This window comes from Agelaius phoeniceus, chromosome 4 (assembly GCF_051311805.1).
Source record: "Agelaius phoeniceus isolate bAgePho1 chromosome 4, bAgePho1.hap1, whole genome shotgun sequence".
NCBI classification, from domain to species: domain Eukaryota; kingdom Metazoa; phylum Chordata; class Aves; order Passeriformes; family Icteridae; genus Agelaius; species Agelaius phoeniceus.
This window is the reverse complement of record NC_135268.1, coordinates 59230623-59249179: the sequence shown is the minus strand read 5'-3', so window position 1 is coordinate 59249179 and position 18557 is coordinate 59230623. Positions and strand designations below refer to the sequence as shown.

The following is an 18557-nucleotide window of genomic DNA, read 5'->3' as shown; positions in this document are numbered from 1 at the left end:
AGGCTTACATTCTTCTGTCGACTGCTAACAAGGTCAAATGCAAGACTGGCTCTGTATTCACTGTAGACCTGGAAAAAATCCAGCACATCAGATGTGTGATTAATTTGTTATCACACATTGTAAAAGCAACACAGATATCAATAAAGTATTTCCATAAAGTATTATGAACTTATGCATTTGCTGAAAGAGTCAAAGCCAGTTTTTCTGAAATCTAATGACACTCTTCAAGAGATGAGCCTCTATTTCTGCAATAAAGTAATTTGCATACATAAATATATATATATATACACACAAACAACCAACCCTATGCTATGCTTTAGGAATTGAACAGGACTTCATAAAGTTACTGAATTTCAGGATCATGAGAAACATGAAATAAAAGAAATCACACTTAGTTTCCCCCCCCCCCCACCCCCCCCAGTTCATAACTGCTTTTAAGCTACAGGAAGGCTAGCCCTGGGATCAAATTAAACAAATGAGAGAGCTTTCTTATACGCTAAGCAAATAATCCTATGAAAAAATCAAACTGCGTCTAATTTTTTTCTTCTCTTTAAAGCAGTTCAGCATATTAAGAAAGAAAAGCATCTATCGTAAAGGTAAGTGGCAGAACAACTTGCACTGCAGGTTTTAATAATTCTAGAAAAAGTCTCATGTAGCAACCATAAATCTTTAGAACTTCATACACAAACCCCACAAAGTTTATTAAAAAAACCTTGTAAACTTGCCAGTGACTACCCCCATCCTCCAGCTGTTTCAGCACTCTGAAGCATGCTACATTTTTGGCTACCACGGCTTCATTACTGCTCTTTTCCACACTCTCTATACAAAAGTAGGGCATGCATAAATGCCTCTGGCATAAGGGAGCTTATTAAGTGCATCTATTACACTTGTTTCTACACCTCACAATGTAGTTACTTTGGAGATGCTGAAAAAGAAAGCACCTCACAAGTTCTGATCTCATTTTCTGAGAAGTGGTTTTAATAGTGAAAAGACACTAGCTCATATCTTCACAAATGTATTGAGCACGTTTGAATTCACAGTGTGGAACACAAATGGCCCATGTGTAATGCTGCAACACACAAGAAGCAACCTCATCTACTGCTTTAAAAGAAGGACTGGATAATATATGCGGGCTAAGAAATTTCAGGAGTGGGAAACTAACATAACCTACTTCCTATTAGTGCTCCAGGGACAGTGGGAAAAAAAGATCTCTGATTTCAGATTCCACTTTTAACACACATGCAATAATAGAGTTAAAGCAGCCTAACAAAATATGCTTTTCCAAAAGCCTGAATTTTAACCTACAGTCCATTTTGTTAGGGAAGGCTACAAGCTCTGTCTAGACTGCAGAACAAGTAATCTTCTTTCAGTTTAAATCACTTCACAAAATGATCTGCCAGTAATGTGAATTGTAGCTATTATGTGAGCTTTTATACAAAACTTGCAATAATTTATGGATCTGGAACTACTAATTTAGAAGCAGAGGTGTTAGTTACACATTAAAAAGATCCTCAAAAATATATATTGTATCAGGAAATTAGCAAGCTTTCCCAAGCGATATCAAGGATATGAAAAGAACAATTTTTATGTTTTCTGCACTGGAAAAAATTTTAATATTTAAAAAAATATTAGCAAAATTAAATTCCATTTAAAATAGCACCCAGCATTCCAAACAGGATACCTACATCTGCCGTGATGTCATTGAATTTTGTTATAAAGGCATGTTTCACAATATCCACTGCAATTTCTGAAGCAACCACCATGCAAACATCCGGGAATAACACCCAAAAGTGATCTGAAGGTTGTGAAGAAACAAGTTAGGCCATTTAATTTAATGTCAGCATACAAAAAGACTTATAACTGTTCTATTCAACAATGAAAAATCCTCGTGAGTCTGAAGAATATGTAAGTTGACATATCACTGAGCATGCAGTGTGCAAATTCTTGCTTACTCCATTGCTGTCCTAAAAACTTATCGGTGCTGTACTATCACACCACAGTTAGGACCAGGCTCTAAACTCTTCACTTTGTAAACCTCTACCTCTAGTAGGAAGACAACCTTTGTAAGTACTAGATACAACGTGTTCAGTATATATAAGACATAGACAAAGCATCTGCTCTTTTAGATACTTAAGGTAAAATTTAGGTAGACTGGTAAGATTCAGGCAAAATATACCACACAGATCAGGGGTCAAAATTATTAAAACAATGTTTTAATAAAATCACTGTTTTATACAATATTTATTAAATATGTCATTAAAATCTTAAGTAAAATCAATTTTAGATTAGGAATTGTATTTTTAACAAAATCTTTATCACATTTCAATCTCACTAGCTACTTTCTAGGGGATTCTTCATTCACAGTGTACTCAAAGGAAAGGAAAGGGCTGGGAAGAAATTGTTCCAGACACTGCTTAAAAGATAACTACACATGTTTATAGCATAACAATAGATATTTCTAGCAGAAAGAACACAGTCATTCTTAGAAGAACACCAGAAATAGAAAACTGAGAATCTAAGGTAATTGACAAAATTAGGATTTGTTAATTCAATGTGTTGATTACCCTTATCTTTCAGATTGAGGGAAGAAGCAAGAGATACAGCTCCTGATAGCACAGAATTTTTTCTTGTAGTTTACTCACCTGGATTCCATGAGAACTGTTCCATATTTCTTAGACATACAATTAGTAGCAGCACGTAATTAGTGAACCTCTCCTTTATATCTGGATTAAAAAAAAAAAAAAAAAAAATCTGTCAACTCCAAAGAAACATTTATTTGCATATAAAGGTACCTACTCATTTTGAGGTTCTATCATTTATTAATTTTTGGATTAGATAACATTTTCCACTAATTATTTAACTGGATTTAAAGGGTGGGGGAAATGCTGGGAACCACACCATGGACAGGATTTCCGCAGAAGGTTGTGAACTGGTCTGTCCAATGCTGTCTCACCTCAGGGTACCCAGCAGCAGAAACTCACTATCACCTCTTCTAATAAATTAACAAAATAATCATTCTTCTTGATAAAGTCCATCTATTCCTTCTGTGATGCAAAAAGAACCAGCACTTCCTGTTACTAAAATAAAAAGAATGTATCTATCTTCCTTTCAAGCTATTAGCAAGGTACATTTCATTTTCTACAGATCATAGATATTCAAATTGTTGCATACTGGGTTCAGTAAAAGGAAGAAAAAAAATGTTTGAAGACTGTTACACCTTAGCTAGAAGGCTCCTACCAGTCTTTCACACTGCCCTCTTAAAGGGAACAGCAGGATGTATCACATAAGCACTGTAGCACAAGAGCAATCTAATTCAGAACAAAGTCCTATGCCTTGCCTCCCAGACAAGGCAGTACTGTTTTCTAATTTGGTATTCTGTTTCCAGAGATGACACACACAGAGCTTGCTTCAAGAAGCATCACATTTTTTAGCGTATTAAAAACCACCTTCCTGAAAATGTATTGCTGCAAAGCAGGGTAAAACCTAAAACATAATGTCATCACTAATTAGGAAGTCCAAAGAAGTCTTTTTAGAAGATAGAGCTACTAAGAAAATCTGTGAAGACACTCTTATTTCTTGTTACACCTGTCAGTAACCACAAAAATAATTTCTTTGTGGGCCAAAGGTTAATTTTCTTCAGCACATCCAAAGGGTTCATTTTCTTAAGCGCCTCCAATATTGTGTGGGGTTCTACCTACTGATTTTGGGAAACAAGAAATAGAAATGTTCAGAAGAACACACAAGGATTAATCTGGACCAAAAAAAATTGACTTTGTGTCAACAGTTTCCATCATCTCTGACTGACTACAGGTCAACAGCAACACTTGTGGCTGCGGTTACTACAGTATAATAATATCCCTCATTTTAGAACAGAAGTTTGGAAATACTGGCAGCTCTGAAAAGATAAAAGAACAAATCCTCCAGGAGAAGGAAAGAAAAAGCACACAGAATTCAAGACGAATGAGATTTCATGCATAATATCATAAATTCATTTGTCAGTATGGGCTGGGGAAGGGACAGAGGAAGTACAAGCCTTCAAAATAGAATGAATGGCATATATATGGGGAGGGGGGGAGAAAAAGGAAACATTTTGGTACAATAAATTTAAAGCAGAAAAAAGGACTTAAGTAAAACCTAACCCTAATTTCTTCATTTCCTGCCAATAACACTCCAACAAGTACATTCTTCTATGCTTGTGAACTCACAAAATATTGCCCAAATGACCAGAACACAGTATTGTCTGAAAAACCTAGTGACAATGCACCACTTGACACTGTCACAAATGGATGAAAATGCAGTCAAGCACTCACTGATCTACATGATTTATCATGCCCATTAATGACTTGGAAATAATCACTGAGTTTTCAGACTTTTACACTGAATTTCAAAATAGTTTTATCTTCTATTTCCCACATTGCCATGACACATCATTGATCAGCAATGTATAACAAACACAGATCTCATCTTTAGTTTTTCAGGTCCCATGGAGGCCTGTACAGAGAGATATTCTCAAGTGGGAAGCAAGGACATCAATTCAGGCCTAACATTAAAGCATGTCTCAAGCTAATCCTCCAGACATTTATTACCTGCTTGGTATATGTTAGCTCACCAGTCAACAGGATTAAATTGAGAGGGGACATTTTGGACTTTAAATTTCTTCTTATAATGCTGTAATAATACCAATTTTTCTTCCACTAATTTCTGAGACTGGGTGACAGGCTGATACCTACTTTCCCCCTCTGCTTATTTCCCCTGTTCTCAGTGGCCTCCCTTCTAATCTGTTATCTCCTCTGCCACAGCTGTTCAAGGCTGTTAGGAGGGAGACAAATAACTGTGGCTGCTGCTCTTCATCCTCATCCCTCTCATCAACTGTCAGAGTTGCAAGCAAGGCAGACAGGGCACTTTACAGCAGCTTCAACAGCAAACTCAAACAAATCAAAAATTCATTTCATTTCTCACCCTCATGGACAAGGACCAAAAAGGCTTCCAAAACAACCACTGGTAATCAGTCCTAAATATTAATTAAAATTCCAGAATACAAAATATGTACAGTAATGTTTCATCATTTATTATGAACTTATTTGATGTTGTATATGTACATTTGGTTTTTTTAAATTGGTGAGGGGATTTTCCTGTACCATGTATTGCCACTTCTTGGATGATGTGGTGAACTACAGAACAAGTGAAGCTACATCCCTGGGTCCACACTTGCTCATGCTCTTAAGAACAACAAAGGCAAAGTATGTCAATGTAATTGTGAATTTGGCAAAATGGTGACAAACCACCAGTGTTAGTGATTAGTTCCAGACAGCACAGGTACTAGCAGGAGGCAATCATTCTATTCTGCTTCAGCATAACAAAGAGTAAAGTGGAAAGAAAAGTGATCTCTTCATTCTCCATTATGACAACGCTTAGTAACAGTGATATAAACCATTTCAACTCAGTTTTGCATGGATTCCACTAAGTATATATGATAAGCACAGCACATAACTGTTTTTCTGTTAGGATACAGTATAGCTTCAATAACCCTTGCCATTATAAGACAGGGTTAATCGAGAGCCAAAATGTCAGGCCAATGACATTTTAAATGGTCCTCAGCTACCTCCACAAGGACATGATTAAGAAGCTTACTTCCTCAGTGTTTATGACCCTAAGTGTTAAAAACCTGACATGTAGCACTAATTCAGATATATTTATCCCCTTGACCAATCTCTTGTCAGCACATACAGTGCTGATGACATATTGTGCAGAAATCTGGATGGATATCAGTGACAGGTGCTGCTCCTCAGGGGTCCATACTGGGACCAATGTTATTTAGTATCTTCACTAACAACACAGATGAAGGAATTGAGTGCACCCTCAGCAAAACTGCAGATGACTGAGTGCTGAGGTCGCCACACCAGAAGGGTAGGATGTCATCCAGAAGGACCTGGACAAACTCAAGAATTGGACCCATGGTTTCAAAAGGTGTAATAAGACCAAGTGCAAGGTGCTGCATCTGGGCTGGGGCAACCCCAGGTACCAACACAGGCTGGGGATGAACAGATCAAACCAGCCTTGTTGAGAAGGACTTGGGGGTTCTGGTGGATGAGAGGCTGGGCACGAGCTGGCAACGTGTGCTCACAGCCCAGAGAGCCAAATGTGTCCTGGGCTGCATCACAGTGAGAGCTCAGGAACAGAGATCCTGAAGTGGGGTAAATAGCCTTTAGAACACACAGCTATTTCCTTCCAGATTCCCTGACACATTATGCAGGATTCCCAAACCGGAAAGATAAAAAAATTATCATGTTAATCCTGCTGTTTATATGTTTAGATCCAAAGCTAGTTATAAATTGTAGCATGTAAGAAGTGAAAGAAGATCTTTTGGTTTACATCTCAGCGACTCCTAAATAGCTGTAGTGCCAACTACCTCTTATCAAGTGACCAGAGCACAAGAAAGGATCAAACACTGAACAAGGAACCATCAAGGACACACCAATCTCAAACACAGTCCTGCCCCCAAATCCCTCATCCTTAAAATAAACAACTCGATTAGAATAATGGAATTAAAAAAACCTAAAGCCACACAAGAAAGCAGTTCAAATTTCAAAGACCAAAGGCAAAAATAAAGGCTATTCGGTATTGTGATCAAAGTCAGAGACTTATAAATTTGGAACAAAGAAGAACAGAGAAGAAAAAGTACATAATTATAAAGAAGAAAACTGAAGTTCCTAAAACTTTAGAATAAATATGTTAAATTTTTGAGACAAGAGATTTAAAAAACAAGGAAGAGTCAGGCCTAATAACAAACTGAAGGAAATAACCTAATGCACTACATCTAATGCACTTCTTTGTATGAGGTACAATTGACTTTTGTGAAAAAATTTAATTTAGAGCACAGCTTGAAATTAAAATAGGACATTTAAAAGCATAAAGGAAGGCAGCATACTGGGCTTTCCACAATAATGAAAGAACTTCTATTTATAATTTGGTCTCCTTGTTCTCTAATACTGACCCTACAAAATTAGTTTACGGATAACTATTTCAAAAAGAGAATATACTATTTAAATTTAGGGAAATATTTCTTTCTGATACAACAAATAAAAGGCTTTCTGTATAGAAGTGCTTTCCAATGGCTGCAGTGTTTAGATTGCCTGGGTGTACATAAATTTCCTTGTAAAAGTCAGGGCGACAATGCAAAAGTAGTTTTGCTGCAGCTGACAAATCAAAGCTGTGGGAATAGCATGGTTGAAGTCCCAGATTTTGTAGCTGCAGTGTCAAGCAGCTATAGAAGCCCCAAGGTCTTTGTTGATCTGCCCCTAAAAGATAACAGGTTTAGTTTTATTAGATAACAATTAACTCATGTATATTTCATGTCCTGTTCAATTCATTTATATGTGGATGATTCACAGTTATTTTAATCCTGAAGTTTTAGTGGATTAGCAGTTACAGTAGAATTTTAAATGGCCATACAAAGGTGAGAAGGATCACTGACTCCACTAAGTCCAGAAATGTTAATACTGGGAAAAATAATACAGCCACACATCAGCTTGCTATCCACCAACTGGTGCTGAGCACAATGCCAAGTGAAAATGATTTCACAATTTCCAGTAGCTTGGTGGCACTTCCTGTCCTGATGTCATACTATGTAGAAGCTTGAGCCAGGCAGGGCTCTGCAAGGTATTTCAATGTGTGATACAGGGCATTTCCTAGAAAGTACAGCTTGTGCAGTTCATTTCTGTTTTCACACTTTAATTCACAAGAAAACTTGCTTTTGAATTTTAGTTGTAGTAACTTCTCTTGAACACAGTATCTACTCTTGTGGTCATTGCTCATCTTTTCTGCTATGTCATATTTTTCTTTTGATTAACATGCTAAATAAGAAGAGAGTTTCACCTACTTGTGAGAAACTCCTCAGATGCCCCTGTGAGACTCCTATTATTCCGCTCAAATTATTTACCTACTTTGTACTAATCAGTACCTTTACACTGAATTGAAAACATTTAAATACTATTTAAATACTGTTTAATAACAGTAATACTTTGAGCTGAGCCCAGAAAAGGTGAATCCATTCAGTGTGTCCAAGCTTCATTAGATGACTGCAAACATCAGTAGAAAATTACTGAAAGAAGCAGAGAAAGGTGGGGACTATATGGGAGTGCCTAGATTTAGTGTTTCCTTTCAGAAGTTTAGTTCAGCCCAGGCATGCAGTTTGAGCACAATTTGTTCTAGGACACACAAGACACCCCAAAGGCTAACTGGAAGCTCAGCTGACAGGACCAGACTAGCCTCAGTTCCAGGGCAGGATGAAGTACTGGCATACCATGCCACCACCATCATAAAGCTACACTATCAAAAGATGCACCATCATTTCAGCTGCATGAAATAAAACATTTAAAGGATACTAAAGTGATCAGAATACATGAATTGAAACAATACTGTTCCATCAGTACTGTTACTGAGGCTGTGATGCAGTAAATCTGTTAAGTTCAAAAGAGGTGAAAAGCTCTACTAAAAATCTGTCAGTTATTTATCTCTGAGAAGAAAAACACTGCTATTTATAACCATACTGAAAGGTGTTCCAGGAAAAGTGATCTGTTTGAAAGGAATAAATTAGCTTGTTTTGTGCACTCTTCTATATATATACTCACTGCTTCCATCCCCACACTAATGAATGGCAATACTTCTTCTACCAACTGATAAAGGACAACCTGGTTCTGCTATTATGGGTCTTCAATAATAATGAAGCAATAAAATAAAATATTGATATCCTTTTCTTTTTATGGAGGAAATTGCTAGCAATTTCTAATATCAGTCCCTTGCTTATTTCAACATGAAAGAGGCCTCACCTTTAGGCAGGAGAGCTAGATGCATAGTTGTAACTATTTTCTGCACTAATAATAAACCTTATCTAGGTTTCCTGTCAATAGTTAAGTAAATTTCACTTTTAGCATTCTCACTGTAAAGTTATATATGTCTGATTTTAAAAATATAAGTAACTAGACCTTGGAACTGAAAATAATACTATTATCACAGAATAAACATTATCAACATATCTGGGAAGATCTTTTGGGGGAGGTTTAAGCTTAAAATTTAGTGTTAATTTTCTGTTATATAATTCTCTGTGATATATTTAAGGTTTTATGTAAGTTGTCTTTCATCCAAGAATTACAGAACATTTGCGTGTAATATTGAAGTTTGCAGATGAATTAGACAGAGGTCATATCAATAGTCCGAACTCAAAACCTGATATAAGCCTATTGAAAATTTAACTTATGATACAAAAATATGAATAATCTGTTTTTAAATAAGTAGCTATTTTATTTTTTTTAACCTATTGCACATTTGAGTTATCTGGTTTAAAAAACTTTGGGCTGAAATGAAAAGAATATGTTCTATTTTCTGTGCTCATCTGTACAAATGAAAGTGGGGAAATTCCAATCAGATATGCTGAAGGAATTCTTCACTGTGAGGGTGCTGAGGCACTGGCACAGATTGCCCAAAGAAGCTGTGGATGTCCCCTGGAGGAGGGGACCAAGGTGGATGGGGCTCTGAGCAATCTGGTCTAGTGGAAGGTGACCCTGCCCATGGCAGGGGGTTGGAATGAGAGAATCTTTGAGGTCCCTTCTGGTCCAGGGCATTCTGAGATTCTACAAAACCAGTACAAGCGAAGAAGCTCTAGCACAACCTTAAAGTGCAATCATTCCTACTGGCTTTGAAATCAATAATTCAATACATATTTCAAATGGCTGATATCAGTATTAGGAAGAATCTCCATCAAAGGAGATTCTTTGAACAGACCTGAAGAGCTTTTCCTCATGAGACACACTGAGTACAAGTGCCCAAAATTCATCCTAAGCAGCAACACAATTAAGAAGTGCCAGAAGCAAGTTTCCTAAGTACCTTCTGTCTACTGGGAGCAAAAAAATTAGAGTAATCTCTGGTATATCCCTCATATATCAGCTACTTTGTTGCACTGTTTTTCTGTTTGTTTGGGATTTTTTTTGTTTGTTTTAGGGTTATGGGGGAGGTATTTCAAGGTCCACCTTCACAAGGAACCAATAACATGCATTCTGAGATCACTGTGTCAATACAGCACACTATAAATTCAATTTTTTGAAAACAGAAGGTTTGATCCCTTGGAAGCACAGGGATTTCAGCACAAAGCCAGTAGGCTGTTTTAGCACCTCAAAAAAAAACTTGCCATAAAAGGACTAAGTGTTCCTTGAAGTGGATCTCAGTTTCATCCTACTGAACCAATCAGTAAAATGGGTGAAGAGGAATGCAAGTCAGAACACTCAAATTCACCAAGGTAAAATGTTTACAGTAAGAATAATATTAAATACATTGATAATATTAAATACATTAATTAATTAAATAAACAGTCTCCCTCCACATTTTCTCCTGATCAGCACTGCTATACATACCACTATTTGACATTTGAAAAAGATTGTTCTTCTCAAACTTCTTGAAAACACTTCCTTTTATTTCGACGAACTGCAATTTTTAGAAACAGTTAGTTAGTTTTTACTCATAAAAAACTGACATTAAACAAATAATATTATCAAAAAAGATGTCATTTTAAAATATTAATATTTAAGATATATGATACACAAAGATATAGGATTCTGAAACAAATGAGGGTAGCTATATGATAAAGATACATACTTACATTATTGGACATCATGATGGTAAGCAGTGATTTATTGTGGGAGTTGAAGGCCACATTAAGGGTTGTTGCCTGAACCATTATGAGAATAGCATGCAGGACTGCATAGCAGGGTTAAGGAAGAATATTTGAAACAGGTTTTCTGCACAACAGTACTGAAGAGGAGTGAACCACAGATCTCCTATTTTGCTTTCAAAGTTTAACAGGAAAGTTTCCACATTCCTGTAAACCAGACTTACAGCAAGACAATACTTACATGTATGTAATAAATGCACAGTGCTTTGTAGCATGTAATAATGATGCTAATTTTTCTTGCTCTAAAAGAACTCAATGACATTAATTGTGAGAAACGTCAATACAATCTGAAGAAAAAAATCTCAGGTAAAGATTCAGAATTAGCCTAAAGATTTCAGAAAAAATAGGGAAAAATTGTAGGAATTTTAAATTCTTTACCAAAACTACTGGGCTGCAGTATGTCTTTAGAGTCATAAATTCATTTTAAGATTATTTCACACTAAGAACATTTGCATCCTGAATATGCATGAGTTTATCCTTTCACTTCAAGAAAATATATTCAAGCTAGATGCATTTAACATACCACTAAATAACAAAACTCCTCTACCTTTAAGGCCTTGTGAGCCAAAATACTCAAAACCAAATCAGAAATAAAATTTTCCATGAACTATCCAACTATGGCTTTTTATTTTACTACAGGTACACCATCATAAAGGATTATTTCTTTTAAAGCAGGTGGTACTGGCAATCTTACTTTTCAAGTAAAGGAAGACTGATTTAGGAATACTATCAATTTTTCAAATGTATTAAAATAATTCAGAGCAATTACGCTGTAATTTAACTTAGAAAATTTTGTAATTTATCAAAGAAAAAGGATACAGACATAGAACACTGCCATGAAGAAGTGAGGAATCACACCTATGTGAGCTCTTTTTCTTTCCTTAGGTTCTGTAGCTGTCCAATAAAGAGCATCCAAAATATCTTGTCCAAATGAAGAAATCAGACGATCAGCCACCTAAACAAGAACAACTTTACTGCCTTTTTCTCTCCAGCACTTGAGTAAGCCCAGGTCAAGAACACTTCAAACTAAAAGTACAGCTCAATCTAAAAAAGGTTTCACATATAAATCACTTTTGATCTCTCTTATTCCATTTTCTCTCTGGATTTCACAGCAACACCATTCCTTTTGTGTATTAAGCAGTTTACTTTCCCTTTCAAATTTACTATCCCCTTTGCAACAGTATTTGGAATATACAATAATATATTGTTATCTTAGATGCTTTCTTGAAAGATACTCAAGTACAACTTAAACCTCAGCCTTTTATAAAGTAGTATGCATGTTGTATCAAACCATTTAAAATGTTTTTCCCCATCCCTCTGGGTTTAATAGAAAAAACCCAACAATAAAAAAGTGAATTCCAGATGGAACATTAGCTTACATCTACATAACATTAGCTTACAGGTACAAAAAGCCTGAAATTAGACTTGGCTTTACTGCTTTCTATACATTGAAGTATATACTTAATGCAAATGTCTACATAAAGCAGAATTCAAAATTAAAAGTACTATAACACAAAAACAAGCTATTAAAAGGGACTTGAAAGTCTGCCAAAAAGGAAAAATATGTTGAAAAAACAACAAACACCTGGAGTATAATCCAAAGAATATACACACAAATAGGAAAAAAAAGCCTCTAGCAGTAATTCTAAAGACAAAAAACATATGGACAGCATTTTGAACTTGTAATTTAATACCACAGCAAGAAAGGTCATAGGGAGTTCCACCAGTTCCCAACATTTCATCAGCAACAAACATATAAAACTGAAAATCATTACACAGAAGAACATTTTTTCTGTCTATACACTGCAGCTCAATAATTATAAAACCAAGCTACTCAGGGGAACAAAACCAGAACTTCAAAAATTAAACTTGGCATGTCTGGCTAAAAAAAGAGCTCTCTCTCATTGCTTACTAATTCAACCAAATGGAAACAGGTTAAGATGACAAACTGATTATCTCTACTTAAGAAACACAAGGAATATTTTCTCTTAGTGTCTTTCTGTAAAACAACAATTTTGGACATGTTAAATCAACATGCAGCAGTACAGAACCAGGTGCACAATGTTCCTGCAAGTATTGATCCTACTAGATAGAAAATAAGTTCTTGGGACAACACAAACCTAGACTTCAGATAATCTCCTGACTTTTTAAACTAAATAATTGTCAAGGTAAAGATATTGAAGTGAGTAAAGTCATACTTATTTCTGACACTATTACTGAATGAAGTTTGCTAAAATATGAACATTGAATTAAAACAAAATTTTACAGGATGCCTCAAGCAGATGTACAATGTGCCGTGCTCTAAGAATCACCTATGAAATAAAATGAACAAAGCCAGGAGCAGATGAATTATCATAGATCTGAAGCTCCCAACCCCATCAGTTTGAGAGATATTTACAGTGGCATTGTTTTCGGCTTTTAGATTTTGCAAATTGAGATTGTCTGCATTATTTGGTTCCTGCTCATTGTGATGACCCATTGAGTAATTACACCTGGTGTAGTAACACCAGCTACAGAAACTTAAGAGTTTGGTAAGTTTTTGTTCACAATATTGTGAGGGTTTTAATAGATAAAATGGTGGCTTTGCTTTCCTTTCTATTTAAGCAGTCCTTGGTTCTTTGCTGAAAGGATAGAAAATATTAAAACCCACCACACAATATTGTTGCTTGCTTTTCCAAATGTGACTTACCTAAACCCTACATGCCGGCTCCAGGCTCCAGCAGAATTCCATGGTGAGTGCTGTCACCAGCGTAACGCACACTGGGGCTTCACAAGGAGCAGGAGCCGGTGGGTCTGAATCTAAAAAAGAAAAGTGTCATTTAAGCCAAATGTGCTGAATGCTCCCCTTAGCCTGTCAGCTGGGAGCATTCAGCACATAATTTGAAGGTTTTGCATTCCTCATATCTGTCCAGGACAATACTCCCCGGACTTGCCAACAGCCGAAAACATTAGGACATTGTAAACATCTCTGCTGCTCGGTGATTTACTAGACTGAAAAGATCTTCCTTATTTTGAAAACTTGGTAAAATATGTAAAGCATATTGCTTAAAAAAGAGCATATTAAGAATTCCTTAAAAAGAATTGCTTGCATCAGTAGCAAAGACTTTTAATAAAAATCACCAAAGTACTCTAAGCAAGCCAATATTCAAACTGTTGAAAGCTGACTATCCAAGTCTTTCAGTGGGATACCATGAACATTTTCTGCCAATACTGCTGCAACCTGTCATGGTAAAAAAGCCCCTTAAAACACACACTCTGCTGGGTTTCATGAGACACCATAGAAATTAAATACTGTTCCCAAATTCAAAGTCTAACGTAATTTTTCTAATAACCATGAGTAGTAACAAACTTCCCCCTTTCCTAAAAGAAACAATGCAGCACTTTTCTTAGTTAAAACACACAATTTTAGTTCTGCCAAACATAGCAAAGTAATTCAATTCCTCATTCCAAACAGAATGTCACATGGCTTCCAATTCACAGGAAACACTGCAGTATTGCTTCAAATAATGTGGTAAGCACATAAAGCTGAGTACATAAAGTACACATAAAGTACAGCACTAAGTGATTTGTAGTCGTGAAATAAAGAGAAATACTATTTTAAGTACATGGATTTATTTAGTAAGTGATAATCCCTCATCAATTATGGAAGTACATATGGATGAGTATTTCCCCACACAACTAAAATCTAGATAGTAACTCAGTGCCAATTCAATATTTGTATGTATTTTCCAGCAAATGTAAAATCAAAAGCAACAAAAACCCTATGAATAAACAACTGGAGTGGCTTGTATGATATTTATTTCACTTACTATAACAAAGTGTGTTCATTATGCAATATTTTCATATTTTATTACTAAAGAACAAATGCCTTCAGACAAAATATTCAGATTTTGCAGAATGTCACCCTGTTTCAGCAGTCCTCAAACAAGGGTACAACAGATGTTCAAATAAAGATTAATATTTCATTCAGGAATCCCAGATACCTAGCAGAATAACTTTTGTGTACAAAGCTCTGATTGAGTCTGTTTAAGAGGTTGTATTCCTACTATGTCCTATATTTGCAGGATGGAGATAAGATTGTGCCCATGAAAACATTATTTACTTTGTGAACCATTGATCATAGACGCACAATTAAAAATCTTATGCTTTATATTAATAGAAAAACAGAAACTGTTTTTCTTGACACAATTTATCTTACCTCTCAAAACAGAATTTCCTTTTCTACATTCATTCATTCACCTTAAATGCTTGTGTCTGCTAGCCAGGACTGAGGTAAAGCTGTAATGTGTGTCCTTGCATACAATGTATTTCCATAATGATGAATTAAAACGCCAATTCCATGTTTTCTATTACCCTCCTTCTCCTCTCTCTCTCAGGATCTTATCATTATTTCATATCAACAGCTTCTACTTTTCTTGATGAGTTCAAAATCTCATTCATTACCTGGCACTTTATAAGACACTTCTTTCATTTCCATTTCTCAAGTTTCTTGCTATGAAATTGATTAATAAGCTCCATATATTAGGCATTATGAAACAGTATCTAAACCCTTATTGTTCACAAACCTGTTTCACTGCATCTGAGCTTATTATCTTAGCTATGTGCAGATTTGTGAGAATACCAGATGTGCCACATTCTAAGTCAATACTGGAACACAAAATATTTTAGACTGTCTGACAAAAGCATGCTTCATATTCTGATGTCAACATCCTTACCTCAAGCATGTTATAGATGATGTAGAGCTTTATGACAGACTGTCCCCTTATCAGATGATACATCATAGAGTAGTCAACATAGTGCATCATGAAGTAGCAGATGACCAATATAACTCCTTTGAGCATGTCACATACCTGAGCAGGTTGCAGCAAACGTCTGTCACTGAAATAGAAAGGGCAAAAAGTTCCACTAAATGTCATATACCCACCAAATACAGATGTTACTAAGTCATTATGAATGTACAAAGCTGTTCATCATGGATATATTTTAATGTAGTTTATTATGCCTCCTCCCCTGCCCCTCGCTCCACCACCACGACTATGACCCACATTTATAGATCACACTCACAATCACAGGATCACAGTCTCTTACTAGCCACATCCCTGTAATTGAAACATTATATTTGTTGAGAGATTCCACTTTTCAATAACCTTCTGTATGCATGCCCTAGGTTTCTAATTTACCTTCCCACTTCCACACAATTCTATGATTTTGACTTCCTCAGGTACAGAAATTGTATTCACTATGATCAAAAAGATATGAAGCAGTCATCTTCAATTTCAGTATAATGAACCAGATGCTGAGGAAGAGGTTGTAAATTCTGTATCTTCATTTAGCTCTAAGCTCTGCAGCAGTAAATGCAAACAATTTGACATCAGAGCTGGAGGTGGATTGTGAACCAAATGCAGAAGTTTTCCATGAGTAACCCAGCAGACTAAAGGAATGATTACACAATTTCTTCCTAGTAAAACTACAGGAAGAAAATAGCTTTATCTCAATTGCCACGACAGTATACATAAGGATAGTGAAATAGCAAGGCCATATTCACGTGTCTATTAACTTAGTTTAGTATTAATAGGATGCAAAGCAGTTAAAAAGCCTTTGAATTATATCAAAAGGTTGAGAATTAAATATAAAAAAGGAGGAAATAATTTATATTAAATATATATATTTTTTTAAATACACTGAAATGCTTCTATAGAAGCTAATGTTTCAAAGAAGTTGCAAGCAATTAGTAAAATTCAAGTAATGAATTTTCAGTTTCTGTATTCTTAAATCAGTAGGTCATCCAGACATTAGACAATGTTCCCATGAACTGATAACACATTTAGAAAAAAAATTAAGAGTTATCTTGTAAAAATGTATGCTATTTGTAAAAAACATCCAAACAGCTACTTATGACCTCTGGAGTAGTTCCACAGACCCTGCAGAGAAGGGTCTGCTACCTCAGTCATTCTATTTTAATCACACCTGGAGTGTTATAATTTGGGTTTCTCTGTTGTTTTCCATGCAAAAGAAATCGCCCTGAAAACAACATTCACACATGCCATCACTCCTGGAACCACACAATGACATTCCACATTGGGCAAATAGGTCATGCTCTTGCTGGCAGTATGAGCAACAAAGTTCCCAGAACTCTTAGATTTTACAGTATAACACTTTGAACAGAGAGCAACTGCTCCTTTTATTATATAGTTTTTACTGCATAAACTATTAAAAACAATTACATTCTAAATAAAAGAATTCAACCTAGTCCAGCATACCAGAACTGCTTACATAGGCTTTCTCTCCCTAAGAGACATTTTCTTGCTTTCAGAAGTGCTCCAGTAACAAACAATGTTCATGCCATATCTTAGTTCAGCCCAAGTCCTTGACAAAATGCCTCAGTGAATTTTCTTCCTTTCTTCAGTCCCCAAACTGAGTTTTAACTGCAAACACCAATTGAAAAAAATAAAGAAAACTGGATGTGTACCTTTTGCCCACTGCTTAAAAAGGCTATGATTGTCTTTGCATGACACAAAAAAAAAATGCACCCTCCCCAACCTGCAAAATCACACTTTGAAAATTTATTGCCTTATTTTATTACATCTGAGTTAAATGATTATAGTTATTAAAATATAATAGTATATATGAAATATTTACAAGACTTAAACAAGGTCATGATTAGGATTACTGTTCATAGGCTGAGTAACAGCATATTCCTTTTCCTCGAATCTACTTCCATTTTGGAAGTGTATTCAGTCATTTCTGTACAAGTTTCCCAGCCAACACTCAAACCCTGAACTACAGATTGGGATACAGTCATAAAGGTACTATTATGCCATAACAGTAATGCCAGGCCTTAGCACATGAAAAAGAGAATGAGAATTTTTTTACTCAGAATATCAGCATCTTCATTCTTCCAGCCAACAACTACCTTATCATTAGAGAAGTAGTGAGTACCTGGTAGGGAAAACCTGATGAACAAAAGAGACACCCACCTGAAAATCTCATTCAGGGTCTTTTAAAATTTTGTTAAGGTACCAGTTTTAACAATAGGATGGTCTCACTGAAATGCAGTAGTGAGTAGAATCTGTTTATGAAGCTTCTGAAGGAGTCCAGAAAGATTTTCAAAGGAAAATGCCTTGATGACCACAAGTCAATACAGACTGTGAATATCATGTCAAAGGTTTTCTTGCTTACAAGTAACATCAAGGATGGTCAACCATGAGTCACAAACTGCAGATGTTCTGTACTGGTAACTCTAGCACTCTTCTCCATGTGTTGATGCTCATCTGACTACACTCAAGTAAAACCAACTCAGGAGAAGCCAATGTAAATGCACACAGCAACCATGACAAGGCACTACAAATTCTGAGAAGAGACTACATAAAACCGGGAGCACAACTTCTCTTCAAAGGTCTCAACTCTGAAAACTGTCACAGGAGACTAATTCTGTATGAAGTCACATACAAACTTGCACACAGCATCCTAGAAAAGATTTTGAGAATGTGCTATGTACAGAACAAACTTGATTATCACTGAAATTTAATTCAAAAACTGCCCTAAAAAGTCAGATCAACAATTCTTGATTGCTGTGCTTTACAGGAATTAAACTTTTGTAGAACAGATCCCATTCAAATAATATTTTTAGAGAATTTCAGAATCATTTAGGTTGGAAAAGACCTTTCAGATAATTGAATCCACCTGTTAACTTATCATTGCCAAGTCCATCATTAAACCACAGTCTATCCATCTTTTAAGTGCCTCCAGGGATGGTGATTCCACCACTCCCCTGAGCAGCAACCTGTTCCATTGCTTTACAATAATTTTGGTGAAGAAATTTTTCCTACTATCT

General features: G+C 35.8%; 1 protein-coding gene across 3 annotated transcripts in view; it reads right to left on the bottom strand.

Moving 5' to 3' along the window:
• Positions 1 to 18557, bottom strand: part of TAPT1 (transmembrane anterior posterior transformation 1) — a 49438-nt gene that overhangs the window by 10876 nt on the left and 20005 nt on the right. For all 3 annotated transcript variants that reach the window (XM_054633344.2, XM_054633345.2, XM_077177689.1), the window contains 7 exons: positions 15439 to 15601; positions 11543 to 11678; positions 10652 to 10749; positions 10407 to 10476; positions 2643 to 2723; positions 1686 to 1795; positions 9 to 68 (listed from right to left, as the gene is read on the bottom strand). In XM_054633344.2, the coding sequence (XP_054489319.2) occupies positions 9 to 68; positions 1686 to 1795; positions 2643 to 2723; positions 10407 to 10476; positions 10652 to 10749; positions 11543 to 11678; positions 15439 to 15601 (718 nt within the window). The remainder of the gene's footprint in view (positions 1 to 8; positions 69 to 1685; positions 1796 to 2642; positions 2724 to 10406; positions 10477 to 10651; positions 10750 to 11542; positions 11679 to 15438; positions 15602 to 18557) is intronic.